Source organism: Perognathus longimembris, chromosome 6 (genome assembly GCF_023159225.1).
Source record: "Perognathus longimembris pacificus isolate PPM17 chromosome 6, ASM2315922v1, whole genome shotgun sequence".
Classification (NCBI taxonomy): Eukaryota; Metazoa; Chordata; class Mammalia; order Rodentia; family Heteromyidae; genus Perognathus; species Perognathus longimembris.
Window position 1 is genome coordinate 7,856,039 of NC_063166.1, and position 26,588 is coordinate 7,882,626.

A 26,588-nucleotide genomic window follows, 5' to 3' on the forward strand; every position below is an offset into this window, starting at 1 on the left:
GCGGTGGGCCCCATGCTCTCCCCGTGCAGGCTCACTGAACTTACGGTCAGTCTTGAACACAGGTAGAAGGGAGTGGCTGTGGAAGAGTCTGGGTAGAGTGGACGCAGGAAGGGCAGGGCAGCAGGAGGAGGGCTCTAGCGTTAGCAGTTTGAATGAGCCGCATTTCCCAGGCACACCTGTAGCATTTGCTGTCGCTCTCATTTGCGATGAACTCTCCCCTAGGACCTGCCAGGAAGCACTGAGACAAGAAGAGACCCAGACAGAAAGTGGCTCACCCTGATCAGGAAGGAGTGATTCTATTTTTAATTGAACTTGCTTTTTCCAACACTGTGAGGTTTCTATATTTAGCTTTTATTTGGAAGCGAGAGCGTATGGCATTTGTATGCTGTTAGATTTATATTGTCTACTGCAGGCTTCTTGTGTAAGCTTTGCCTGGGCGTACCCTCCTGGACATTGTTTTAAAGTGTCCCAGCAGCTCACGCTGCCAGAGCCTCTGAGACAAAGCTGTGCCCCTGAGGTCTACATTTCTAGGCTGCCATAACAGATGCTCACTTTCTAAGGCAGTTGGAAAGCCATTAACAATAAACAACCTGGGAGTGGGGGCACACACTTGTAATCCAAGCACTTGGGAGAAAGATTGTGAGTTCAAGGTCAGCCTGAGTTACACAGTGAGACCTTATCTGAAAAGGGAGAACTAAAACAAAAAATGGAGAGCAAAAAGGAAATAGAATGGCACCTCATCTGGAATCTATGTTTACTACTCTAGAAAGAGAACTTTAAGATAGAGAAGAACTAATACAGCATCTGCTTCATCTCTCCTGTCCAGAGGGAAGTACTTCCACTAAAAACACAAAAATGAAATGATCTTCAATTTTAATTTTCAAAACTTTTGTACCAAATTCTATCATTATTAAGCAGATTAGGGATTTTGTGAAATCAAAAGAAACGCTTAATTTCACCTAGCCATGTATCAAATTAATAAAATTACTTAAAATGAGTTGGAGACAGCACTGGACACGCAGGAAGGCACTGTTTAGGGACAGTCTTATGACAAAGAGCTCTCCACGTCAAGGGTTGTGAGGAAGGACAGTCCCTCTGCCTTTCATTTTTCACACATTTTCTCACTGACTGGAATGTTCTGCAGAGCAGAGAATCAGGACAGGTGGAGGTTGAGCTGCTGCTGCCTAGTCATGCCCTCGATCTCCTGCCATCTTCGTGCAGCTGCTTCTCTCCCAGGCAAGTAGTTGAGTCTTCAAGGAACCCTTCGTAGTTGGCTGGCCTGTTTACTTGCTTCTGTAGGCAGCCGAGATGAATGCACCCTGGCCCTCAAAGATTTCTTACCTCAGTCTAGCCTGACCCTTAAACCTGTGTTTGCCTCAGACTACCCACACTAGTGCAGAAATACTTAGGAAGGCCCTCGGTGGCCAGGAACGGAAGGTCTTACTAAATGGTGGGCCCACCTCTTGCCAGCTTTGAGCTAGCCCCTCTTGGGCTGAGATTGGGAACGGGAGGCAGTGCCACGCTGGAAAGAATTTCCAAATGTCTCTTAAAAATGTCATGAACAAAATTGAAAGCTGTAGAAGTGTTAATGTGTCCTATGGACTCAATAGCAGAGTTTATTTTTGTTCCTAATGGCAAGGCTTCTAGAGTCAATGATTGTATGAGCTCCCTACTCTGGCTGGGCGTACAGCTCCATCCAGGTGCGAGAACCACTGGGGCGGGCTGGCTGGCTCGCAAACCGTAAGCCGGGAGAGGTCCTCGGAGGTGCAGTGAAAAGTTGGTTGGGGAATGGGAGGGGCGGGGTAGGGGGTGGAGGGAGAGGGAGTTTGTATTACTTACTGATAAAGCTTTGTGAACTAATTTTATACAATTCATAAAATTTGGTGCCTTGTACTCAATTATGGTTTGCATGAAAAAGATTAAGGGAAAGGATCCCTTGCCGTTTCAAATGGCAAGTGGATCTCTGTAGTGTTTAAAGGACATTTGGTGTCACGTTTCTTAAAAGCATTTCATATCTTGTGTATGAATGCAGATTGTTCTTACCAGCAAGTTCTAAATCTTCTTGTAGCGTCTGAACTGCTTGTATCCGTGATGTTTCACCAGGTGACTGACTAGATTTGCCATTGTCGTTTGCCACTTCTTGTATGTATGCCACTAATGTTCACTCTGGCCTTGTTGGGCAGGGAAAGTCCAAATGGCTCTTCCTACATGTGTACTGCGTCCCTCTCTGGTTACAGCGTGTGAGTGGAAGGGTCGGTTTTCCAGTTGGTTGGGAGAGCACAATGGTCAGAAAAGGTTTTACTAGTCCTTATCAAAACCATGACTGATGCTGGGCAAACTGGTGGAGATGAAACAAAAATGGTTCCTCCCGAAATGGTGCGCTCACTGGTGCTCAGATTCTTTTGTACAAAGCACCCAGAAGCAGTGTAGAAAACAACCCCTTGCATGTGAGCCTGTGGACTAACCTGCACAGGGGACGGGCCGACTACCATGGGCTGAGTACGCTGGGCTCTTCCCAGCCTGTTACTTTTACTCCAACCTACGGTTTCTGCTGAGTTCATGAGATTTCACTGGAGAATGTTTAAATGCTCACCATTCAAAGCACACTCCATAACTGGGTCCCTCAGCCTAGTTAATTGGACTAATTAGGTGAAGAGTTCTATCTGTGAGGTTAAAACTTCCCATGGCCACTTAGGTTTTTGTTTGTTTGCCAGTCCTGGGGTTTGAACTCAGGGCCTGGGCACTGTCCCTGGGCTTCTTTTGCTCAAGGCTAGCACTCTGCCACTTGAGCCACAGCACCACTTTGGGCTTTTTCTGATTGTGATACCGAGGAATCCAGCCCAGAGCTTCATGCATGCGAGGCAAGCCGCATTCCCAGCCCAGTCCACTTAGTTTTTGACCAGCTAAGTATTCATCTTTCTAGTGGTTCATTTTTCCCCCCATGCCAGTACTGGGTCCTGAACTCATGTTCTCAGATTTCGCACTTAGGACTGGTGCTCTACCACTTCAGCCACACCACTTCTAGCATTTTGCTGTATAACTGTAGATAAGAGTCTCTCAGATTTGTCTGCGCAGGCTGGCTCTGAACCTCGGCCCCCAGATCTCAGCCTAAAGCTGAAACATGCCTTGGGAAATAGGACTGAATTTATATCTTATGTATAGGACGTTCTCTTGGCTAGGGCTAGACTTTTAGTTACTGTGTACTTGTTCAACCTCCACATGTTCTAGTGACACCAGAGCAACTGTAGCTATGATAAAAGGAGTCATTTTTTCAGACATACTTTTTATGCTCAGGCCATCTAGTGCTGCCCAGTGGCAGAGTGCTTGCCTAGAGTGCTTGAGGAAGAATAAGATCCAATTAAAAGACTGGAGGAGCAGTAAATACTAGTGCTGAATAACGACAAGATCTATAGTTCACTTCCCTTGGGAAATATGCGGTTGCCAGTGATAGAAGCCAGCCCTGTCATTCTAATGATTGTTCCTCAAAATATCTGCGACTTGTAGACTTGGTAGCTTTGTTGACTAAATTCTTACCACTGTGAATAATGAACATTCCTGCAACCAGCATTATAGTTTTGAAAGCCAATCAAGTTGTAAACACGGTTACTTGAAGCTAAACATTAAATTCTGAATTAATTGTGCTTTGGAAAGCTGCAAGAATTTTGCTGGGTTTTGATTTTCACCTTTGGAAATTTTGATCAGAGAAGTGTTCTCAAATGTGAGCACAACTAGTAAACGTTAAGGATCTAGGGGCGCGTTCTTACAAAGAAGAGAAAGGAGGTACTGGTATATATTTTTTTAACCTTAGTAGGTCTTGATATAGGTCTGATGGGACTCTGCATCTATGCTACTATGGCTTAAGATTTTCCTCTTAGTCACCCCTGTGTGTGCGGGGGGCGGGGGGGGGGGTTCAAACCCAAGCTTCCCTCTCAGGTTCATGAATCTCTCCCATCTTAATCATCAGTACAACATATACTTCTCAGAGCATCTGTGTCCCAGTATAAACTGGAAAGGGTCTTGTCCTCATTATCAAGTCTGCCTCCAGGCCTCTATCCACACATGCTTACAGTGCGTTCCCATCAGGTAGGCTATATCTGATGAATGTTCACAAGAGCCTAGGAACTTTTTTTTTTAATGTAGAAAAAAGTTCTCATATAGCTTTTTTTTTTTGGTGCTAGGGATCAAACCCAGGTCCTCCTGCATACAAAGCACATGTTGCGCCACTGAACTATACCTCCAGCCCTCAAACAGCTTTAGTAAAGATTTATGCCAGAAAGATCAAGGTAGGCTGTTACACCGTTTGCCTTTAGTGCTAGAGGCAGCATTTCTAACACTTACACCAAGGTGGCCTAGTACTGACCCGCCTTTCTCTCGGGTCCCTTAATCCCATGCCAGGCTCACGGGAGACGTGACACATCAACAAATATCTAGGAGAGTACATCCACTAGAAAAGAATACCGGAAGGACCTATCTCCAGCTCCACCTCTCTATGGCCACCTAGTCTTTTCATGCCAGTTCTTTACATTTTCCACTTCCAAAGAACCCCTGACAGTGACACTAGCATGAATTTTAGGATGGACACCCATCAAGTCCCCTGTGAAGGGAGCAAGTGGCTGCTCAGCGGTGTCACTGTGCCCACTGCCAAGGCTTGCTACCCCTTGCCTCCACGTGACACACCTGCCCTCATTCTGCCACCAAACCTCCTATGTTCCAACAACAATGCTTCCCAGGTGCCTGGAAAACCCACCTGGTGCACTAAAATGCTATGCAACACCAAATGGCTCAACAATGGAAATTCCTAAGAATAAGCTTCATGTAATGTGAGCCTCAATGTGTAGTGGGTGGTTGCAGTTTCCATTTCTTTCACAATGAGGAAAACCACCTCTTACATTCCATGTTTGGGGGCTTGTTCCTGTCAAGTATGAAATATAAATCATGTTTTTATGATTTTTGTAAATCTTGACTTTTTACACCTTGTTTTTGTAAGCAGAAGTTTCTTAATAAAAGAATAAAAGAGCTGTCTCTGTGTACAGTCTTTATTTCAAATATTCGCTATAACACCATTCTTAATTCCTTAGGACATGAGCAAAGATCATCTCCCTGCAGAAACATCTCAACTATGTACATAACTTTCACAGAACCAAGACAACACTTCAGTATTAGACAAGGCAGGAGGAACTTCGGCGGCCAACAAGCATTATCTTGTAGTGGTCATAAATGATACTCTGTTTTGGAAAGTTTGGGTACAGCACAGGAATTCCGATTGTCTGCAATCAAATAACAGGTGGCATTAGAAAGGGTTAAGAATAGGAAAATTAGGAATGAAATCACATTTAAACCCTTGAACTTCTACAAATGCACAACTATCAACTGCCAAGGATTTTGTGTTGTCTTGCATATTCTGAGTAGTTGGTACAAATCACTGCTGCTGCTTTCGGCCACCAGAACTCCTAACTTACAGCGGTGGTGGGGGGCTTACCTACTTGGTTATTATACTCCCGGCTGCGGTGCCATCAGATCAATGTCACTCAAGTTCCTGGCCAGCCAAACTCCCGCAGCAAAGAGTCCCAAATTGAGGATCAAGTTCCTAGATAGAGAGCAAACGTATTTCGTCAAAACTGCGGTCCCGTGTATCCCCACCTACAGTCACCGAGGCGTTGCTAAGTGGCTACAGGGGACGCGGTTCAACACCCACGGGGGAATGTGGAGGTCACTTCTGCGCCTAAGGAGAGCGGGATCAACGGCAAAGACCAGCCAACCATTCCCCTAGGACCGAGAGGCCTGTCTGCGTGTTCGTGCCTCCCTTTCCCCCGGTCCCCGGTGAACGCGACATTCTACGAAGACGGCCACGTGACAGGTCCCAATCCCCAGGGACGCGGCCGCCCCTCCGGGCCGGGCGAACGCGGGCCGGGCTCACGGGGCCGTAGGGCCCGGCCCGGGCTCGGTTACCTCCGGAAGTCATTCCTATCGGTGGCGAAGCGGTAGACGCCCCGGAGCCAGTCTCCCACGTTGTCTGGAATCTCGGGGGCTTCGTTAGCCGGACCGGCAGCGCTGACGGCCACCCCGGTGGAAGCCATAGCAGCAGCGCTCAACAGCTCCGCGCTGGCCCGGCACCTCCAGGGCCGGGGATGGCGCAACTTCCGGTCCGGCACTTCCGGCGTCCGGCTAGGGGCAGCGCCCTGGGGAGGGGAGGGCCCGCGCCACCTGGTTCCGGTTCCGCGGCCGATCGCGGCCACTGGTGCGGAGCACTTGGTTCATTCGTTCCGGAGCAAGGTCCGGGGGGGAGGGGGTCGGGGGCTCGCTCTGCGGGGAGGCGCAGCTCTGGGGAGCAGGGCTCCCCAACACAGTCTCCACGAAGTCCCTGGGCGCGCGGTGCTGAGCGCCCTGAGGGCGGCCGGCCGGCCGCGGGGCTCGCCGGGGCGCACAGCCCGCTCCGCCGCGCGCACTCCCCGGCCCCGCCGCCCGCCGCCCGCCCCGGGGCCGCCGCCGCCGCTAGCACACGGCGCAGCGCTTCCGAGAGGGGTCGCCGTCCTCCGCCCGCCGGCGGCCCGGGGTCGGCCCCGGCCCGGGCAGACGCTGGCCGAAGAAAAAGCCTTCGGGTTCCGAGTCGGAGGAGGAGGAGGAGGAGGAGCAGGTGGGGCAGGGGGCGCCCTCGGCGGGGTCGCGGGGCTCCGCCGCGGGGTCGGGCTCCCGCACGCCCTGCGTTGCAGCCGCTCGGGAGCCGGTGGCGTCCTCCGAGGCGCGGCCGCGGGTTCCCGTCCCCGCAGGTCCTGGCGGGGTCAGACGCCCCCCTCAGCGCCCGGGCCCCGCGCTAGCGTGGCAGCGCGTGCGGCTGAGGGCAGCCCGGGCCGGGCACGGCCTCCCGCGCCGCCCCGCACGCGCCCGCCCCGCCCCGCCCCGCCCTCGCTCGCCAGTGGCAGCCGGGCCCCGCCCGGGAGCAAGTCCGGCGCCGCAGCTCCGACCGATCGCAGCGCGGGGTGGGTGCGGGAGGCCTTCGGAGCGCTTCCGGCCAGGAACGCGCGGTGAGAGCTGCGGGCCTTCATGCTTGCTTGGGGTTGGGGGGGGGGGGGCGCGGTGGGAGGACGGGGAGCTGCCGCGGGGAGGAGACCGTGTGGGATTGGGGCGGGGGCTGGGGGGGGGCTGCCCGGGAGAAGCCCCATCTTGGCCCAGCCTAAGGTGTCTTCAGCTCCCGGTTTGGTCTGTACCTTCTCTTCCCTCACCTAGGGACACTCGCCCTTCCAGGGGCCCCGCCGGGCTCGGGGCTGCGTCCGAGTAGCGGCTGGCGAAGCAGCTGGGACAGCAGGGGCTGCCCCCCGGGAGGGCATAGCGGCCCCCGCCCAGGGGCCCGGCGCAGTCCTGGCAGCAGAAGTGGTTCTCGTGCCAGCGCTGCCCCTCTGCCTCGGTGCAGTGCCGGGAGAAGATGAGCTGGGCCAGGGAGAGGGAAAGGCGCGTTCGTTTATTAACTCACTCACTCATCCGATAACCACGCCTCACGCCGGCTAACTGAAGCATGCCCACACATTCCCATCCGCTCTCCGTCGCTCTGGGACACGGTGAAGGCGGATTGGCTTAGCTAGGAGGCTAGGACCAGCTAGCAAGTGTCACAGCCTCCCGGACTCCCCATCCAGAGCTTAGTATTGTTGATATTAAGGGTCTTTCTAGCACCATCGGGCACAGCGTTGACCACTTGCATATTGAGATGAATATTTATCCAAGAGAAATGTCCGAGTCCAAAAACATGTGAGGGGAGAGGTTGGGAAACTGGGCTCTAGCTCTCCACTCTGCAGTACTGAGAGGAGTTGAATCTCAGGAGGGCGGGGACCATGCACAGGAACACCCTCCGCCCAACCCCTCTCTTGAGTGTTTACCTGGTCACACGCTGGGCAGCGGGGCCGCAGCAGCTCAGCATGGTGACGCCCACAGTAGACATGCCCATCGTGGTAGAAGTAGATGAGGTTTATCAAGGCCTGGCCGCAGGTCTGGCAGGCAAAGCAAGGCGGATGCCAGCAGCGCTGCCTGCCTGCCCGGACTGCAAACACTCCATACTCTCCTGGCTTCAGCTGCTCCCTGCACTGGCGGGCAGAAGCACTGAGCTGGTCAGAGTCCCAACCATCCTCCTAGGTTCTCCTCTGGCTCTCGCCCAGCAACCCCAGCCTAACGGATACCTCGTGCCCTGACAAGCACACTGCTACTGCTGCCTCCACCAAGAACTCAGACTGGGTTTTCCTTTGTCTCTAACACTGGCCAAATCACCAATCCCGAAAGCCTATTTCTTCATTAGAGTCCCAGGAGTCAGAAATAAGATGACAAGGGGTGGAGAAAGTGAAGAATTAGGGAGGGGAGTTCAACATACCTTCTCACAGGTGTGTCCTTCAAGTTCAGGAGACAGCAGGCAGGCCACCCCTTGTCCCAAGGCCTTCTGCTTCCGCTGGGCAGAGAAAAGCCGCAGCTCAGCCAGCTCCTCTTCCCCAAGGGCCAGGCAATAACGCTCCTGCAGACACGACATGCCAGCACTCAAAGTTAGAACAGATAGATCTGGAAGGTTCTAGAAGGCTTAGCTACTGAGAGAGGTTGTACAACTTCAAGAGCTAACAGTATGTATGCAGTAAGAGGAGAGGGAAAAAGAAGACAAGCAAGCACCTAGTTTTCCTTAGTGCCCTCAGAAGTCATAACCACCAGCTGGGCACTGGTAATCCTAGCTACTCAGGAGGCTGAGATCTGAGGATCACGGTTTGAAGCCAGCCCAGGCTTCAAAAAAAGTCCCCATGAGACTTTTCTCCAATTAACCACTCAAAAATTGGAAGTGGTGAGACTGGGAATGTGGTTAGCGGTAGAGCGCTTGCCTAGCATGCATGAAGCCCTGGGCTCAATTCCTCAGCACCACATACACAGAAGAAGCCCGAAGTGGTGCTGTCTCCAGTGGCAGAGTGCTAGCCTTGAGCAAAAGCAGCTCAGGGACAGTGCTCAGGCCCTGAGTTCAAGCCCCACAACCAACAACAACAAAATTGTCACCATCCAGGATGGGACAACCCTAAGCCTCACTAAGCATTGTCACATATACCTAGGTGCTGGTCCCCAATGAACGAGAGCCAGCATCATGTCCTATTCTTGTATTTTCTCTTCTTACCTCCTATACTCCTGTCTAGCCTCCCCAATGGAATTGTAAGCCTTTAGGCTGGCACGTGTAGGGCCTCAATAAATACTAAAGGACCATGCTCTCTCCATTTGTCCATTCCATTACTGGTTTCAACAGCTGTTCATGTCCATTTTCTCATTTGCTCTCGAACTAAGCATTGTGGTAGGCAGAGCGGATGTTCCGGCGCCCATTATGTAGATGTGAAAACTCAAGCTGAAAGGAAGGGCTGCTCCCAGCTTAGTGGGCAGAGCTGGGCCTTCGCCATGTCCCCTGGCATTTGGACCAAGGGTCTTCCTACAGTAAACGGTGAAGCAAGGACAGGGTGGGAGGTGAAAAGAGCAAGGGAGAAGGCGGAGGAAGAGGGGAGACCCACGTCAGTGTCCTGTGGCGGGAGCTGCTGTAGGAGGGGCTGGAGTCCAGGCCAGCTGGAGGTCTGCTTGGTGTCCAGGGGCGGTGGGCCCAAGCTTAGGACTGCAGGAGCCTGAGGAGAGACACAGACAGGAAGAGTCTTGCCTTCCTTTCCTGCCTCCTCGTTACCACCTCCCAGATCTAGAGCAAAGCTGGCAGCCATGTGCAGATGAGGATATCCCCTGCAGCTCTTCACTACGCCAGCAGACCCCCTGCTGCGACTGGGGGTTGCCTTGGGGGAACCCCCACGTGGCTTTCCTCCTACTTGGGGCGGCCTCCCTTACTTCTTTGGATTTGTTTTGACGACAAAGAGCTTTTAGGAAGGTAATGTATATTTATGTCAAGGAGTTGAAAGTCAAGTCCCCATGTCATGAGGAGAGTGTAGAGACAGGAATCCTGAAGACAGAAAAGGGCCCCAAGAAGTTGAGCCATAGCCAGGCATGGTATCCAGTGCCTACAGGCTTCAGGAGGGCCAAGGAAGAGGGATGGAAAGTTCAAAGCCAGCCCGAGCTAGATAGCAAAACCCTTGTCTCAAAAACAAAGCCCAAAAAAGGGCTCTTGTCCAGCGTGTATACGACGGTGCGTTCAATGTTCAGTACTGGAAATAAAGCAGACGACCTCGGTAGAAAGGGAAAGCGAGTGTGTGGTTCTCAGGAAGGCAGAGGTGTCTACCTGAGCAGAGCTATCCCTGGAGTCCTCCTCTGGCACCTCGCCTGACTCGGCTCCGGAGTTGGCCGGTGGTCCTTGCCCCCTGGCGAGGGGACTATCCTCTTGATGGGGCGCTGAGAGTTCAGGGTTCAGCATGAACGATGGTGACGAAGTCTACCCCCAAAACAATAAGGAGGTGAGCGAGGCAGTGCTAAGCGCTTTCCAGACACAGCTGCGCCGGATCTGCCAGCCCATGAGGCTCAGGTACCACACGGTCCTCACTCGCACGCGGCTGGAGCACAGGTCAGCAAGCACGTGTGTGTGTGTGTGTGTGTGTGTGTGTGTGTGTGTGTGATCCACCAACCCTCACACGCAAATGAGTGGCAGAGTGCCAAGCCAGGCCTCTCAGCTCCTGAGTTTCTGAAGTTCAGACTCTGGGGTCTCCCCTAGACTGGGAGTGCGTGACAAGGCCCACAGTGAGAGGAGGTGGCGTTTTGGCTTTCTAGCTTGAGCTCCCAGGGTGCCCGTCACCCCGGAGCCTCCTCGCCATTCCCCCTCCGCCCCCCCCACCCCCAGTTTTCCAGCTACAGACTATTGGACCTGGTTAATGGGCCACCTCACCAGGACTCTCTCAAACTTTCTAGCTCTCCATTCGGACCTCTAGAAGGACTATTGGGAGGACAGACCATATTTGGTGAAATTCTAGAACAGTTTCTGGTACAGAGTAAACAGCACTCCGAGATTTTGCACCTGAGGGTTCCCTTTGCTGCCCAGTTCCTCCTGTAGTCTAATGAGCTTCTCAATGGTCAGAAAACATTGTGCTATCTATACCAACAATTCCTCTATCCCTCTCTCTCTCTCTCCCTCTCTCCCTCTCCTTTTTCCCTTTTTTCTTCCTTGGTTGAACACAGGGCCTTGAGCAGAGCAAGCTAGGCAAGCAGCATAGCACTGAGTCTCATCCTCAGCCACTTTTTTTTTTGGGGGGGTGTGTTTTTGTGCCAGTACTAGGGCTTGAACTTAGGGCCTCCTGCCTTTGCTTAGCTTTTCTGCTCAAGGCTGGCTCGCCATCACTCGAGGCCACCTCCACTTTTGACTGTTCTCAGCAGCTCTAGAGCAGCAGTTTCACTGGATAAGCTCAGTCCCTTGGCCTTCCTCTGCACCAGTCCTGATACAAGCAAGGCATCTTGGAGGTGGGGAGTGACTACTGAGGTAGAGAGGGAATGGGCCCTGCCTCGAGCTCACAGGCTAGTTGGGGAGGGGGAGAACAGAGATGAAACCAGACAGAACTCCCCCTCCCCAGCTCTGGTTAGACACACACACACCGTGGGAGAAAAACTAACCAGTGTAAACTTTTATGTTTACTGTGCCAGAGATTGCTCTAGAATTGTCGGTCATGGAGCTCATCCTCACAATAATCCTTACTCCATTTTATAGGTGAATTTTTTTTTGCTTAATTAGCATGCCCACGATCACACCAGAACACTAAGAGGAGGAAGTAGGCTGGGATGGACATGGGCTGGCAGTTAGGCACAGGGGGGGCCAAGCCCTGGGCCCTGGAAGACCTAGCTTTGCGGTTGGGCTCAGGTTTGGACTCATGACATACTTTCCAGCCCTAAACTCTACTCAGCAGCACGCCCCACCTTTCAAATGTCCGGTGCCACCTTGCCCTCCTTCCTGGCCCCACGCGCACCTGTTTCCTTCCTGTTCTGTCTCTCAGGTCAGATTTCCTGTGGAAGGTGGCCAGGGCGGGCTGTCCACACTCAGGGCCCGGGGTGGCCATTTCTCCTCGCTCCAGGCAACATTAGGAAGAGGGGAGCATGGGAGGCCTTATCTAGAGGGGTTTGTACCCTGCTCCACGTTAGCGCGAGCTCGCAGGCAACTGTGGGACAAAGAAACAATTACAAGTCAGCTCCCTGCCCATCCCCCTTCCTCCCCTAACCCCAGGATCCCTCTCCCCTCCGCCCCTCCCCTCGGCGGGGGTGCTCACTAGTTGGAGGGCGCGACCTCGCCAAGCCCACACCCACCCGGGGGGGCGCTGGGGGCCGGGGGGCGGGAAGGTTTCCCAGGAAATTTCACGAGGGGTGGGGGGAGTGTCCCATCCCTCCAAGCGCCTTCTGGCCAGATCCCCCCAAAGTTTCCCGGGGTCTGCGCGGGGTCGTCCTGGAGTCCGCTAGTTGGGGATTTGGGCTTGGGTCTCACCGTCACCGCGCGCCCGCGTCGCCGCAGCCCCGGACCGACCGACCGGCGGAGCCCCGCCCCGACGGCGCGACCTCCCTCACCTCCCCCCCACCCCCCGGCCCCAGCCCGGCCAGCGGGAGCCGACGGACAGGCGCCCGGGGCCGCGGGCTAGAGGATGGGTCCCGGGTCCCCAGGCCCCCAGCCGCGCGTCAGCCCCCTTGCCGTGATCCCCGAGGACTCCCCGACCACGCCCCCTCTCCGTAGCCCTCCCCCGGCATCCCCAGCCCCGCCCGGCTCCGGGTCTCCAGGGTCCCTTCCCGCTCTAGGGACGCCTTCGCCGTGGTCCCTAAACGCCCACTCCGTCGAGGCCCCGCCCCTGGCGGCCCCGCCCACCTGGGGCCACGCCCACACGCCCACGCCCCGCCCCCAGGCTTCCCGGTCGCCGGCCCGGAGCGCCCTCTGGCGTCTGCGCATGCTCGCCGCTCCCGCCCGCATAGTCCTCCAAAGGGACCTTCTAGGCTGCGCGCCGGTCGCCCCCGCTCGGGTCCGCCGCCCGCCCGCAGCGTCTCGTTGGTGCTGCCGGTGACCTCCGACCCCACGGGTGCAGGGCGGGACGGGGAGGCCTGAGCTCCGGGCGGGCGGGCGGCGGCGGCGGCGGCTGCAGCGGGACCCGGGAGCGGGGGGCCCGGCGCCGCCCGGGCCGCGGGGCGATGTGAGTCTGGGCGCCGCGGGGCGGGGACGGGGAGGGTTTGGAGATTCCCCGACAGCCCCGCGAGCCGATCGGCCTCCGCCGCCCGGAGCCCACCGCTCCCCTCCCCCCACGGACCCTCCCCCCCCCGCTCCCGGACGCGCCCAGATCCGCCTCCGTCCTCGGAGCCCCCGGACCCCCTCCCCCCCCACCAGCCTCCAGATCCAGGAGTCGTCCCCACGTCCCGAGGCTGCCCCACATGTCCAACCCCAGAGCCCCATCCAGCCCCTGCCCTGCCCGCCCCGCCCACGTCCGGCCCGGGGGAGGGGGGATGTCCCGGCCCCCCCCCCCCCAGTTATCTAGTGACAGGTTGAGTATGGTAAAGAAAAAGGGGTGCGGACAGGAAGAGCACAAGCCCTTCCCCCGCGTGGCACCCCCTCCCTCCCCAGCCTGTCTTCAGTCTGCGCCTTCCTTCCAGACCCAGAGGCTGGGGGGGTGGGGGGGGGGCGGGGAGGAGGACGGGGGCACCGGTTCTTCCAAAGCAAGAAGCTGGGGTTTCGGGAGTCTCCAGGATTCTGGCTGCTTGGCTTGGGGAGCTGGCGCTCAGCTGCCCCTCCTGTTGTACTTTACTGACATGTTACCCACGGCACCCCTTGGAGCTTGGGGGTAGAGAAAGTGGGCCCAGCTAACGAATGTGAGACCGAGGAGCTGTCCTGGGAAAGGAACTGCCGTGCTGGTGTTGCTTTGGCACACTTATCCCCAGAACGTACTTCAGCTAGGAGGCCCAGTGGTTTACAGGTGTTTCCCTTGAGAGGGAAGGAATTGGGAGGCGGGCTGAGGAGTGGATTTGATGGAGTCATATTCCAGCAACAGCAAAACAGACGTGAATACTAGTTTCTTGAACCTTATGCCCATAGTGTTTGCAACACATCACAGTGTTCTTTCTTTTCTGTTTGTTTGCTGGCCTGCCTGTTTGCTGATACCAGGGTTGGAACTCGGAGCTTGCTTACTTGCCCTTGTCACTGTAGCAACTGAGCTATGCCTCCAGTTGGGGCATCTTTATGCTGGGACTGGGGCTTGAGTTTAGAGCCTGGACTCTTGCTTAGCTTTTTCGCTTAGGGCTGGCGCACACCTTTCGTCTGCCTTCTTGATGGTGAATTGGAGATTAGTTCAGGCTGCCCTGGCTGGCTTTGAACAGAGATACTCAGAGGCATGAACCACCAGCACCTGGCTTTTTATTTTTTAACTCGTGCTCTTTTGTGAAAGCTCTGTGTAGAAGTGACGTTCTCTGCATATGTGAGCTGTTGGGGTGTTGCTTGTAACGATTCTGAGGGAGATCAGAAGATGACTTGGGAAATCAGACTCTCAGACATGAAACGCAGTGGTGCTAGTGGAGTTTTTCCCTTTCATAGCCTCTAGAGCTCGGGATTTTTGGTCCCTTTCTACTGTTGTTTTGTTTTTGTTGGTCATGGGGCTTGAACTCAGGGCCTAGGTGCTGTCCCTGAGCCCTTTCACTCAAGGCTAGTGCTTTATTACTTTGATCCACAACACCATTTTCTGTTTTCTGGTGGCTAATTGAAGGTAAGAGTCTCATGGACTTTCCTTCCCTGGCTGGCTTTGAACTGCAATCCTCAGCTCTCAGCCTCCTGAGTAGCTAGGATTACAGGCGTGAATCACGGTGCCTGGCTGTCTCTTGCTCTTTTCACTGGTGTTCTGGACTCTTTAGGACCTGGACAGACATCCAGGTGGGGTGTACTGGCCGCAAGTCAGTCTTATTAACAGGATGGGAGACAGTCTCGTGAATCTGTGGTCTCTGTTCTCCTATGCTAGGTGAACCCCAAGTGCCCACCAGACGGATCCAGGTGACGTCTCTGCAGACGGTCTGCCATGACACCCGGGCAAGAACAGAGGGACTGAAGTGGGAGGCCTTCCCCATGTCCCTCCCGTGGGCAGCCCCCCAATGGCCTGGGTGAGGTAAGAGCTATGGAATCAGGAGCCGTGGAGGGTTCAAGTCAGTCAGGGGATTGTTCCAGGCCTAGCACAAGTAGCTCAAGTCTGGAAGGATAAGGAACCTCACCACCTCATTTCTTAAGCACCTTGTAACCCCTTCAAACTCCACTTGAAGGCGGGAGATGTAGTTCAGTGGTGGAATGCTTGTCTGGCAAGTGTGAGGCCCGGGTTGGATTTCCACTGTGACAGAACCTGCTGATTGTGCCATGGGTTTCTTGTTCCCTGACTGCTGTGATGCCGAATATATAGAATACAAATGCCAAAACCCTGGGAGGAAAAGCCAGGTTGTTTTCTGGTCTCTCTTTTGGCCAATGAGACACCCAGCATTCTGTCTTTGTTTTTGTTGCAGTACTGACACTCAACCCCGAAGCCCTATGCATGCAAAGCATACATTGTACTGCTGAACTCTTTCCCCAGCTTTGCTTCTAAGTGAAGAAATGCCCAATCAAGATTACACTATTTTGGATTTTAGGTCTTTTAAACATGTCTTTATGATCACGATAGAACAATTCATCCAAAGAGAACATCAAAGAGAGAAATTTTGTCCAGGGTGCTGATGGTTCACGCCTGTAATCCTGGCTACTCAGCAGGCTGAGATCTGAGGATTATTGTTCGAAGCCAGCCCAGGCAGGAAAGTCTGTGAGACTTTTTTTTTTAACCAGTCCTGGGGCTTGAACTCAGAGCCTGCGCTTCTTTTGCTCAAGAGTAGCACTTTACCACTTGAGCCACAGTGCCCCTTCCAGCTTCTTCTGTGTATGTGGTGCTGAGGATTTGAGCCCAGGCTTTCATGCATGCTAGGCGCTCTACCACTGAGCCACATCCCCAGTCCTTGTCTGTGAGACTCTAATCTCCAATAGAAACTACTCAGAAAAAGCCAGAACAGCGACTGGGAAGGTGGCTTAGCGGTAGAGCGCTTGCCTAGCATGCGTGAAGCCCTGGGTTCGATTCCTCAGCACCACATACACAGAAAAAGCCAGAAGTGGCGCTGTGGCTCAAGTGGTAGAGCTCTAGTCTTGAGCCGAAGAGCACAGGGACAGTGCCCAGGCCCAGAGTTCAAGCCCCACAACTGACAAAAAAAAAAAAAAAAGAGAAAAGACAAGGGAAAAAGGTATGGGCCAGAGTATCTGAGATTCCCCCAAGACAGCCCCTGACGACTCTGGAAGAGGGTCTGGTGCCGACGCCCGAGGCCCATGCTTCCCCCGGCCCAGCCTTCTTCCTTCCCACGGGTCACACCCCGACTGCTTCCAAGGTCCAGGTGGAATGTCACCTCCTCCTCCTGGAAGCTCCCTGTGTCGCGCTCCCTTGGCGGGATGCTTGTCCCCGGGGCGTAGTGCCCTGGGTGCTAGTGACCTGCTTGCCGCCCGTTCCCCCAGGGCCGCCTGGCTGCTCTGACGCCATGGGGAGCTGCTGTAGCTGCCTGAACAGAGACGGCCTCTCAGACAACCACCCCACCAAGTTCAAGGTACCCCGAGCCCCACCCTCCCTTCCGTGCCCGGTGGCCTCCTGGGCTCAGGCACCGCACCACCAGGCTGCCTCAGCCCCTGTGGGACGTGAAATCCTGCCGGGGACGGAAGCCCCCCGGGCGCGCGGCCTCCACAGGGCGGGGGGAAACAGGCCTAGGCCGCTGTCGTTTCTGTCTCTTACCTATCCCTCTACGTGTCAGCTGATGAATCAGTGGATTGGTCCTGGGTGGTACTGGGCTTGAACTCAGGGCCCAGATGCCGTCCCTTAGCCTCTTCACTCTAGGCTGGCCTCTCATCACTGGGCCGTGTTCTACTTCCGCCTTCTTGCTGGTTGATGGGAGAGAAGAGGCTCCCAGGCTTTCCTGCCCGGGCTGCCTCTAGACCTCGAGCCTCCAACCTGAGCGTGGGAGCCACCAGCACCCAGTGTTTGCTGCTTTTGATATGCACTCTACCTCTTGAGCCACAGCGCCACTTCTGGCTTTCTCTGTGTATGTGGTGCTGAGGAATCGAACCCAGGGCTTCATGCATGCGAGGCGAGCACTCTACCGCTTAGCCACCTTCCCAGCTTCTTGATGGCTAACTGGAGATAGAGTCTCAAAGATTTGTCTGCCCAAACTTGCTCCAAACTGCGATTCCCAGATTTCAGCCCCCTGAGCAGCTAGAAATATGAGCCCGAGCCACTGGCGCCCGGCATGCAGTGTTTTCCAAGGTGCCTGGCGCTCGGCAAGCGCTGTATGAGGTGTCCCTCCCTGCTGGCTTGAAGGCCGGCCCAGGTCCCGGGGACCGGTGAGCCCCCCGGGACCGGTGAGCCCCCCCAACACCACCTCCCTGCCTTGCCGTGGCACAGGGGCCTATGGCATTCCTCCCGCCGTCCAGCAGAGGGCGCGCTAAGGCTAGGGAGAGGAAAGCCGTGTGTTTTTTTTGTCCTGCCTTGGGCCTGACTTTCCTAGGGGGCTTCAGGATTTGAATTTAGGGCCGAACCCCTTCCTCACCGACATCTGACCGCTAGCTGTGAAGCCGTGGGCCCCGCGAGGTCACTGAGCCATCGGGTCGTGTCACCGCCTGCCCTAGGGCGGCCCACGAAGGCCCACGCGGGAGGGGTCTGCCCAGCCTCCCTGCCCTAACCCCGGGGGAGCGGCCTCCCGCTCACCGCCTGCCCTACAGGTGACGAACGTGGACGACGAGGGCCTGGAGCTGGGCGCGGGGGTGATGGAGCTGACGCAGAGCGAGCTGGTGCTGCACATGCCGCAGCGCGACGACATCCGCTGGCCCTACCTGTGCCTGCGGCGCTACGGCTACGACGCCAACCTCTTCTCCTTCGAGAGCGGCCGCCGCTGTCAGACAGGCCAAGGTGAGGCCCCGCGGGGGGGGGGGGGACCCGGCCCTCCCCCCCCCCCCAGCAGACGCCACCCAGCGAGGGGAGGGCCCCGGCCGCGCGCGGTGGGGCCCCAGGCCCAGGGCGGCCGAGCGCGCGCTGCTGGGGTTGAGCCTCACAGCCCCGCGCTCCCGCTCAGCTTCTCCACTCAAGCTCCGCCACCGCAGCCAAGCCTGTACTTGCAGTTTTCTGTCTCTCGCGGGGCTTGAACTCTGGGCCGCGGCGCGGTCCCCTGGGCGCTGGAGCGCAAGGCTGGCGCTCCACCGCTTGAGCCTCAGCGCCGCTCCCGGTTTTCTGGTGCTTCATGGGAGATGCGGAGTCTCAGGAACTTTCCTGCCTGGCTGGCTTTGAACCCGCGACCCTCAGATCTCAGCCTCCTGAGTCGCTGGGACGACAGGCGCGAGCCGCCACGGGCACGTGGCTCCAGCCGGGCCCCTGTGGGGGGACACGGGTTGTGTCGCCATGGGCAGGAGGTCATACTTCCCGGCCACGCGTGCCTCGCAACAGGAAATGGCTCTTTCCTCTGTAGCTAACGGTCTCAGGGACCCGCTTGCCCCCCAGTAGGAACAAAGCTTTTTCTTGCTGAGCCCCTCGCCCCCCCACCCCCCCGTCTTGCTCCCTGGACTTGGTGCCTAATGGAGGACAGGGCGCGGGGGAGGCAGGACACCAGGTCTCCCTCCCTCTCGGTCCCCCGAGGTCAGGGGCTGGGTGGTGTGGGCCCGTCCATCAGGATGCTCCGCCCGCGCGGGTCTGCGGAGCGCACCCCACCTCTGAGGCAGCAGCACCGCCCGGGGTCCCCGAGGGTGTTACCCACCCCCCGGGGGGTAACGCTGGGGCGTTGCGGGAGCCCCGGGACGGCCTGGCCACAGCTACCCACCGCTCCGCCCATCTCGTCCTCCACCCTGCGCGGGAGCGGAGCCGTGGGGCGGGGGGCAGGCCCTGCGTTGCTGCCCCCGCCTGGCTTGAGCTTGTTTTGGGGGGACCTGGGGGTGATGGGAAGAGGATGACGGAGGCATCTAATGTGAGAGCTGTTCCTCTTCACCACTAGGCTCGCGTGCTTAGGGAAATGGCGGCTCCTCGGGGGAGCTGGGTTGCCCTGCAGGTCTTGAGGTGACGGAGTGTGGCGGGGGTGGGAGCAGGCGGCCTCGGGCCGGGCACCGAGGGCCTCTCCCCTCCCCCCCCCCCCCCCGCCCTCCTCCAGGCATCTTCGCGTTCAAGTGCTCCCGGGCCGAGGAGATCTTCAACCTGCTGCAGGACCTGATGCAGTGCAACAGCATCAACGTGATGGAGGAGCCCGTCATCATCACGCGCAACAGCCACCCGCCTGGGTTTGACCTCCCACGGACCCCCCAGCAGCCCAGTGGTGAGGAGCCCCCCACCCTGTGCCCGCCCCTGGGCCCCAGGGCCGGGAGCGCGCGCCCTGGGGCGGGGGGGGGGGCTCCCCATGGGTAGCCGCGCTGCGCAGGGCCCGTGCGGCCCGGGCCGGGCGTGGAGTCGTAGGCCCGAGTGTCCACTCGCGGTCGGGAGGCGGTGCGTTTCCACGGAAACCGCGGGCTGCAGCTCCTTGCCGCCTTCCCGGTGCCTGCGTCTCCGCGGGGGTGGGGGGGGGGCACAGGCGGGCGGGGAGCTGGTGGACGCGGCCTCGGGCGGGGAGAGGGAGGTCCAGGGCCCCGGGTTCGAGGGGGGGAGGGAGCCCGCGAGCGCCCCCTGGCCGCGGGGCGGAGGCCCCTCACCCCCGCCTCCCCGCGCCCAGCCCTAGGCTACTCCGTCTCCAGCTTCTCCAACGGCTTCCCCGGCTGCCCCGCCGCCCGGCACCCCTCGCTCGGGGAGGAGTCCACGCACGCGCTCATCGCCCCCGACGAGCAGGTGAGGCCCGGCGGGGTTCACCCCCCCCCCCCGCGTCCCCCGACGGCCCCGGGAGGCCAGCTCACCCCTCCTCCCCCCCCCCCCGCGTCCCCCGACGGCCCCGGGAGGCCAGCTCACCCCTCCTCCCCCCCCCCCCCCCCCCCGCAGTCCCACACCTACGTGAACACGCCGGGCGGCGAGGAGGCCCCCGGCCGGAGCCGCTGCCTGCAGCCCCTGCCCGCCGCCCGCGCGCCCTTCCTCCCGCCGCCGCCGGGCCCCGACCGCCGCGACCCCCAGGTCTTCCTGCAGCCGGGCCGCGTGAAGTTCGTGCTGGGCCCCGGCCTGGCCGCGCAGCACGGGAAGTGCCAGGGCCTCCGCCCCGGCCCGCGGGACCCGGCCGTCCACGACAACAACAACGAGGGCGCGTCCGAGTGCCCGGCGCGGCCCCCGTGCGCCTACGAGAACGTGGGCGGGGCGGGCGCGGGCGGGGCGCTGGCGCTGCGGCGCGGGCCGGGCGCGGGCCTGGCGGGCCTGGCGGGCCTGGCGCCCCGGCGCCCGCTGCACTACGAGAACCTGCCGCCGCTGTGGGAGGGGGGCGCGCGGCCGGCGCCCGGCCCCGGCCCCGACGACGCGGACTGCGGGGACGGCCTCACGCCCTCCTCCAACGGCGGCCCCGACGGCGACGCCGGCGACGAGGACCAGACGCCCCTGCAGCGGCCGCGCGCCGGCGCCGCGCGCAGCCTCGGCCTCCCCGCGCCCCTCGCCGCCCGCCGCCTCCGCGCCTCCCCGCGCATCTTCAACTTCGACTTCCGACGGCCGGGGCCCGAGCCCCCGCGCCAGCTCAACTACATCCAGGTGGAGCTCAAGGGCTGGGGGGGCGCCGCGTCCGCCACCACCGACGCCGCCGCCCCGCACCCGGCCCGCAGCTCCGACTCCTACGCCGTGATCGACCTCAAGAAGACGGCCGCCATGTCCAGCCTGCAGCGGGCGCTGCCCCGCGACGACGGCACGGCCCGCAAGACGCGCCACAACAGCACCGACCTGCCGCTGTGAGCCCCGGCCCGGCCCCGACGCCGCCCGAGCCCCCCCCGCCCCCCCATGCCGCCCGGGCTCGAGGGGGAGGGCAGGGGAGGGGAGGCCCGGCCCCACCTGCGCCCCGCGCCCTCCCCGCCCGCCTCCCCGGGCCTCCGGGCTGTCCGTGGCCTCGCCGCCGCGTCTGAGTGTTTCTGTTGTGGTGTTGTTGTTGTTTTTGTTTTGGTTGGGATTTTGAGACATTTTGTACCTGTTGATTTTATTTATCAGTTTATTTTTCTATTTATTGTTTTAAATGTAATTTAACATATTTATTATTAATAAAATTATTTTTAAATTCAGGCTCCGGGGCTGCGATCTTCCGGTGGAATCCCGTGAGGTCTGGGCTTTCGACCCGATCCCCGCGGGCCCTGCCTCCCGGGCGGCCGGGGCGGGCGCACACTGGTCCCCGGGCTTGAACTCGGGACCCGGGCAACACCCCTGAGCGTTTGTGCCCCAAGCTAGCGCTCTGCCGCCTGAGCCGCCGCGGAGCCGGTCCCGGGATCCCGGCGGTGGTTGGAGGGGGTTTGGAGGGGGCGATGCCCCGCCTGGCTGGCTTCCGGTTGCCTCGCTCGGATTGTCGGCCGGATCCACCGGGACCTGGCAATTGCGGCTCTGTCCACGGATCTGTGATCACTTCTTTATCAACCCTCCCGAGAAGTTGTGGCCCAGAACTTCAGAGTTCTCCGAGACGGATGCAGAGAGTAAAATGACGAGGCTAGGGAAGTGGCCCAAGCCGTCGAGGGCCTGCCTAGCAAGCCTGACTTTACAATCCCAGCACTGCACAAGAAGCAAAGGAAAAAGGATGGGGGTGGGAGGAGCGGGGAGGGAAGGGGGGAAATGACTGGGTGGCTGGAGTCCTGGAGTCAGGACTGTGAGCCCGGCAGTGAACTAGGGGACATGGGGAGCATTCCATTCGCTGGATCCCCTATGAGTGGGGAGGGTGGGGGAGGAGGAGGGAGGGGGGAGGGGCGTGTTTCTATTTTCATACCTTGGCCCCGAGGTGGATGGTAAGCTCTCTGCAGCTTCAGCAGGGCAGAGTCCAGGCCAGAAGCTTTAAACTGGACATTACTGAGAGACCAAAGTAGCAGAAGGAAAACAACGTAATGTGTAACTAGGACCTACCTCCTCTCGCTGTGACACTTGCTCAGAGATCTGCCCCAGGAGCCTGCCGCCGCCTCTGCCTCATCCCTGGGGCCCGCAGGGCTTCCACAGGGGCTCGGGCCTAGCCTAAGTTCTGACTAGAAGCCCCCTCCTCTCTTAGGCAAGTCCCTGCGTGGCTCATCTAAAGAGCTATGGTCCCAGCCAGGCACTGGTGGCTCGCACCTGTAATCCTAGCTATCCAGGAGACTCAAATCTGAGGATCACAGTTCAAAGCCAGCCCTTCCACATCACCGGTGACCAGGAAACTAGAGGTGGCGCTGTGGGTCAAAGTGGTAGAGTGCTAGCCTTCAGCAAAAAGAGCCTAAGGACAGCGCCTATGCCCTGAGTTCAAGTCCCATGACTGACCAAAAATAAATAAATAAAAAGCTGGAAGTGGAGCTGTGGCTCCTAGGCTCTGAGCTCAAGCCCTACTGACAGCACACAAAGACACAGAGAGGGAGAAAGAGAGAGAAAGAGCCCAGTTAACCAGGCATGGCGGCCGGTACCCGGAGCCTAGCACACAGGAGGCTATAAGGCAAGAAGATCACAAGTTGGAGGCCAGTCTGAGCTCCACACCAAGTTCAAGACCCGCCGTGGCTATAGAATAAGACTCTATGGAAATAAATCAATCAGACAGAAGCACCGTTGTTCCCCACACGCCCGCGTCAGGCTCTTGGCTGCTCTTGGTGAACTCTCTGGGAGGAGAGTTCTCCTCACTCTCAGGCCACAGACCCATGAGGGGTATGCTAGCAGGTGTGTGCTCACATACGCACCCCAGAGCAATTATTGCTTTAGTGGGCATGTCTTTGTGTGTGTGTGTGTGTGTGCCAGTCCCGGGGCTTGAACTCGGGTCCTGAGCACTGTCCCTGAGCTTCTTTTTGCTCAAGGCCACAGCGCCACTTCCGGCTTTTTTCTGTGTATGTCGTGCTGAGGAATCGAACCCAGGGCTTCCTGTATGCTAAGGCAAGTGCTCTGCCGCTCGGCCGCATCCCCAGTCCTGTGTGTGGAGCAGGCAGCACAAGGGAGTTGCCTCCCTGCCCGGTGTGGCCGTCCATCCCCACCGGGTCCCCCGCTGCCGTCGTGCAGGAATTTTCCTCCAGCAAAGGAGGGCAGCGTGTGAGGCACAGCTTTCCTGGGGGGAAGGGAGGACGCCCAGGGGGCGGGGAGGGGGCGACCTGGGTGGAGCCTGGCCGGATCACCTGCATCAGCTGGCTGTGCTAAGTGCTCCCTGTCTTCTTTAGAACTGGGGGCCCTGCCCAGCCCCGGGGGCTTCCCTCCGGAAAGGCCGGGCTCTGGCATCCTGTCTGCCAGTGACATTTCAGGTCAGACCAGGAGAGGCCCTCCCGAGCCCACCCCGGGTAATGACAGCTCTGCAGCAGGGTATAAACAGCCGGCGGCTTCCTCCGCAGCCCCCCCCCCCCCCATTTATCTGTCAGGCCTTTGGGCTGGCCGGCTGCTATCACCCGCAGCAGAAGAGGAAGTGGGCTGGGAGCGGAGCCACCGCCTCCCTCGGGCCAGGAGTTAATTAGTGGCTTGTGGGGAGGCTGGGTGCCCGGCGTGTGTCCCCCCCACCCCAGCCTGCCCGCAGGTGAGCTGCAGACTGGGGGGGCCCCACCCCTGCGTGTGGGGATCCAGCCGGCACCCACTCCAAGCCTGAGTTGAGGAGTTGGGGACCGACCAGGGGGACCTGCTTGGTCCCAGGCTTGGTCCTCAGCGCTGGCTGGGGTGGTGAGAGGGGCCTGCGCCCATCTGCCTTCTCCCCCGGGCCTGGCAGCGCTTACCCGCCGTTCACCCCGGCTCCTCAGGGGGTGGAAGTGGGAGGGCCGCAGTCCCAGGCTCCAGAAGCCAAAAGCAAAGAGGCCGGATTCCACCTGAAGAAATAGTGGAGGCAGAAAAGGCTCGGCTCGAGTGGCAGAGCGCTGGCCTAGCGAGCGCAAGGCCCTGAGTTCAAAACCCCCCCATACTGCAAAGATGGTTCCCTGGTCTGCACGAATCCCTCGGCGCCCACCGGCTCAGAAGCCGCGGTCCCCGTGCTGGTGTGCGGACCTGGAGCCTCGGTGACCCCGCGTGGCTATTTGACACCTACGGCTCCCTCGCTGGTCACTTAGGGGCTAAGGTGCCCCCCTCCCTCGGCAAAGGGTCCTCGCTGGACGGCAGCATCCTGTCAGCTCGGGTCCTGATCCTAAGGTGGGCTCCTCCACCTTATGAGGGGCCCTCGGTGCCCAGTTTCTGGGCCCCAACGCTGCCAGGAGCAGAGCTGCTGGCTCAGCCCTCCCTGCGTGCCCCGCTTCCCTGCGGCCCCCCTCAAGCGGGGCGTGGATCCCCTCTGGGCCCGAGGGATCTGGGCCGAGTGAGGTGGGGGAGAAGCCAGGGCTGCGACGTGATTAGATCTCGCCTGCACGTGCCAATGGCGGCCGCGGAGGCCGGGCCTGGACGGGGCGGGCGGGGGAGGTACCAGGTGTTCTTGGAGGCCGCTTGTCTCTCTTTACCCAGCGCCCTATCAGTGCCTTGATACACGGGCGAAGGGGCACCACGTTCACACACAAGGATAGGGGCCTTGATTTCCCCAAGTAAACAGTCCACGCAGTGCGGCCCAGATAGCAAATCGGGGTGGCGGGGCTCAAACTCCCCAAGGCTTATTACTCAGCTCACGGGAGAAAAGAGACCCGCAGAAAACAAGGTTCTAGAACAGGGGGAGGGCCTGGTGTGCCGTTTGACCGCTGTGTGACTTCGGGCAGGCCGAGTCACCTCTCTGAACCTAGGAACGCGGATGATAAGTAATCAGACTGCTGGGATCAGTCCCAGGGGAAAAAATGCACACGAAGGGCCCTGTGGGTAGTTGGTACCTGCAGAGATTGGGGCGGGCGGGCAGGTGGAGGGGGCTCCTCTGTGGGGGTGGGTGGAAGGGCGGGATGAGGACCTGAGCGGGATCTCCGGGGCCAGATGTGGGGCCAGATGTGCGGCTCAGGGCCTCACAGGCCGCTCCTCCGGCGAGTAAGGACAGAGCTGTGACTCACACTGGGCACCCAGCGGTGATGGGGACAGATAACGCCCCGCCCTCAGATGTGTGGCCTTCTAGGAGGAGAAAGATAAAGCAGCCCATCTCCGATTGACAAATTAAGTTCCGGAAAGAACCTTGAAGAAAAGGCATAGGGGGTCGTGGGGTTGCTTGTGAGGAGGGGCGGGGGGGGGCGGGGGGGGGGGGGTGCTTGCCCAACAAAGCCTCTCTAGGGAGGTGACCCTGGAGCGGAGATTTGAAGGCAAGCCAGGGCTGAGCCCTAGCTGAGGGAAGGGCGTGCTAAGCAAGGTGCGAAGCAAGTGCAAAGGCCCCGCGGCAGAATGTGCCCCCCCCATGGGTTCCAGGAAAAGCCGAGGAGGTGCGGCCAGCCGTAGGGGAGCTTCCTTGGACGCAGGACGGGCCTTGGCAGACTGTGCCCTGCTGGTTACAGACACCCGCACCTCTCCCCGAACCCCAGCCCAGGCACAGCCACCTGGGCTCCCCAGCGCCGGCCTGTGACCACGCCCCCCGGGGCGGGAGAGCCCGAGGAGGCGGGGCCCAGGCCCAGGACCTCCTTATCAGTGTTTGGTTTGGGACTTGGAGAACAGGCTGGAATCCTGCTCCTTATCCAGCCTCTGGCGATTAGACTCTCTGCTTCTTTGATAAGCCGACTTGACATAAGACCCTCCCCTCCCTGCCACCCAACCCCCACACTCAGCCCAGCCCGCCCTCTCCCCGTGCCAGCTCTGCAGGGTCTCCTGAGGGCACAGGTTCCAGAACCTTCTGGTTAGGTCTAGAGCCTTGGGGGTGGGGGGAGGCAGAGATAGGAGGATGGAGAATCAGGGGCCAGCCTGGGCTATCTAGAGAGACCCCCATCTCAACAAATCAAATCAATGCAAGGGAGGGGGAGGGGGGAGGGGGGTGGGCCCTTCCATCCTTTGGCTCAAGGTGCTCAAGGGGCCAAGCTGCTGGGGGGGGGGGGTCCCTTGTCGTTGTGGGCTTTGCCCTCCGGCAGGCCGCAGCTGCCCAAGCCCTCCTAGGCCCTGGTTCCTGTCGGCAGCTCCCAAGCAGAGCGGGAAGGTTCATGTTCAAAAAGGCGGGGGACCTGTGCGACTGGGGAGCCGGGGACGGGGACCCAGGCGGGCCTCTGGAGCACGGCCTCTGCCAGGCCAGGGCACCTGCACCCGGCTATGTAATGGCAAAGGCACCAAGATTCCCTTGCCCACCCCACCATCCCTGCACGCTTCCCCCAGTGCTCTCTTCTGCTCGTCCAGGCCAAGGGCAATCTTGCTTGCTTGGACTCCAACTTTTTTTTTTTTTTGCCAGTCCTAGGGCTTGAACTCAGGGCCTGAGCACTGCCCCTGGCTTCTTTTGCTCAAGGCTAGCGCTCTACCTCTTGAGCCACAGCGCCACTTCTGGATTTTTCTGTGTATGTGGTGCTGGGGAATCGAACCCAGGGCTTCATGCGTGCTAGGCAAGCACTCTACCACTAGGCCACATCCCCAGCCCTTGGGGCTCCATCTTTTGTTGTTGTTCTTGTTGGTCCTGGAGCTTGAACTCTGGGCCTGTGCAATGTCCCTGACCTCTTTTACTCTAGGCTAGAGCTCTACCATTGAGCCACAGCT

The 26,588-nt window shown here is 58.9% G+C and overlaps 3 protein-coding genes across 7 annotated transcripts; 1 reads left to right on the top strand and 2 right to left on the bottom strand.

The window, feature by feature from the left end:
* Positions 1–5,020: 5,020 nt before the first annotated feature.
* Positions 5,021–6,157, bottom strand: Tomm6 (translocase of outer mitochondrial membrane 6). 2 transcript variants are annotated; one of them, XM_048347790.1, is made up of 3 exons: positions 5,950–6,157; positions 5,484–5,587; positions 5,021–5,267 (listed from the first exon to the last, which is right to left on the bottom strand). In XM_048347790.1, the coding sequence occupies exons 1-2, from the start codon at positions 6,075–6,077 to the stop codon at positions 5,491–5,493; spliced, it is 225 nt and encodes a 74-aa protein (XP_048203747.1). In that variant the 5' UTR covers positions 6,078–6,157; the 3' UTR covers positions 5,021–5,267; positions 5,484–5,490. The 2 variants fall into 2 exon arrangements, with proteins under 2 accessions (XP_048203747.1, XP_048203746.1); XM_048347789.1 differs by having other exon boundaries at positions 5,480–5,587; positions 5,950–6,156.
* A 332-nt stretch (positions 6,158–6,489) lies between these two features.
* Positions 6,490–10,348, bottom strand: Prickle4 (prickle planar cell polarity protein 4). The gene is made up of 6 exons (XM_048349197.1): positions 10,217–10,348; positions 9,510–9,617; positions 8,354–8,491; positions 7,869–8,072; positions 7,188–7,425; positions 6,490–6,791 (listed from the first exon to the last, which is right to left on the bottom strand). The coding sequence occupies exons 1-6, from the start codon at positions 10,346–10,348 to the stop codon at positions 6,493–6,495; spliced, it is 1,119 nt and encodes a 372-aa protein (XP_048205154.1). The 3' UTR covers positions 6,490–6,492.
* On the top strand, positions 6,967–20,842 carry Frs3 (fibroblast growth factor receptor substrate 3). Of its 4 annotated transcripts, none has more exons than XM_048347785.1 (7): positions 6,967–7,022; positions 14,889–15,032; positions 16,442–16,530; positions 17,696–17,882; positions 19,108–19,269; positions 19,660–19,772; positions 19,920–20,842. In XM_048347785.1, exons 3-7 carry the CDS (start codon positions 16,465–16,467, stop codon positions 20,802–20,804), a joined length of 1,413 nt encoding a protein of 470 aa, XP_048203742.1. In that variant the 5' UTR covers positions 6,967–7,022; positions 14,889–15,032; positions 16,442–16,464; the 3' UTR covers positions 20,805–20,842. The 4 variants fall into 4 exon arrangements, with proteins under 4 accessions (XP_048203742.1, XP_048203741.1, XP_048203743.1 ...); XM_048347784.1 differs by lacking the exon at positions 6,967–7,022 and adding an exon at positions 13,036–13,082; XM_048347786.1 differs by lacking the exon at positions 6,967–7,022 and adding an exon at positions 14,724–14,766.
* Positions 20,843–26,588: the final 5,746 nt, after the last annotated feature.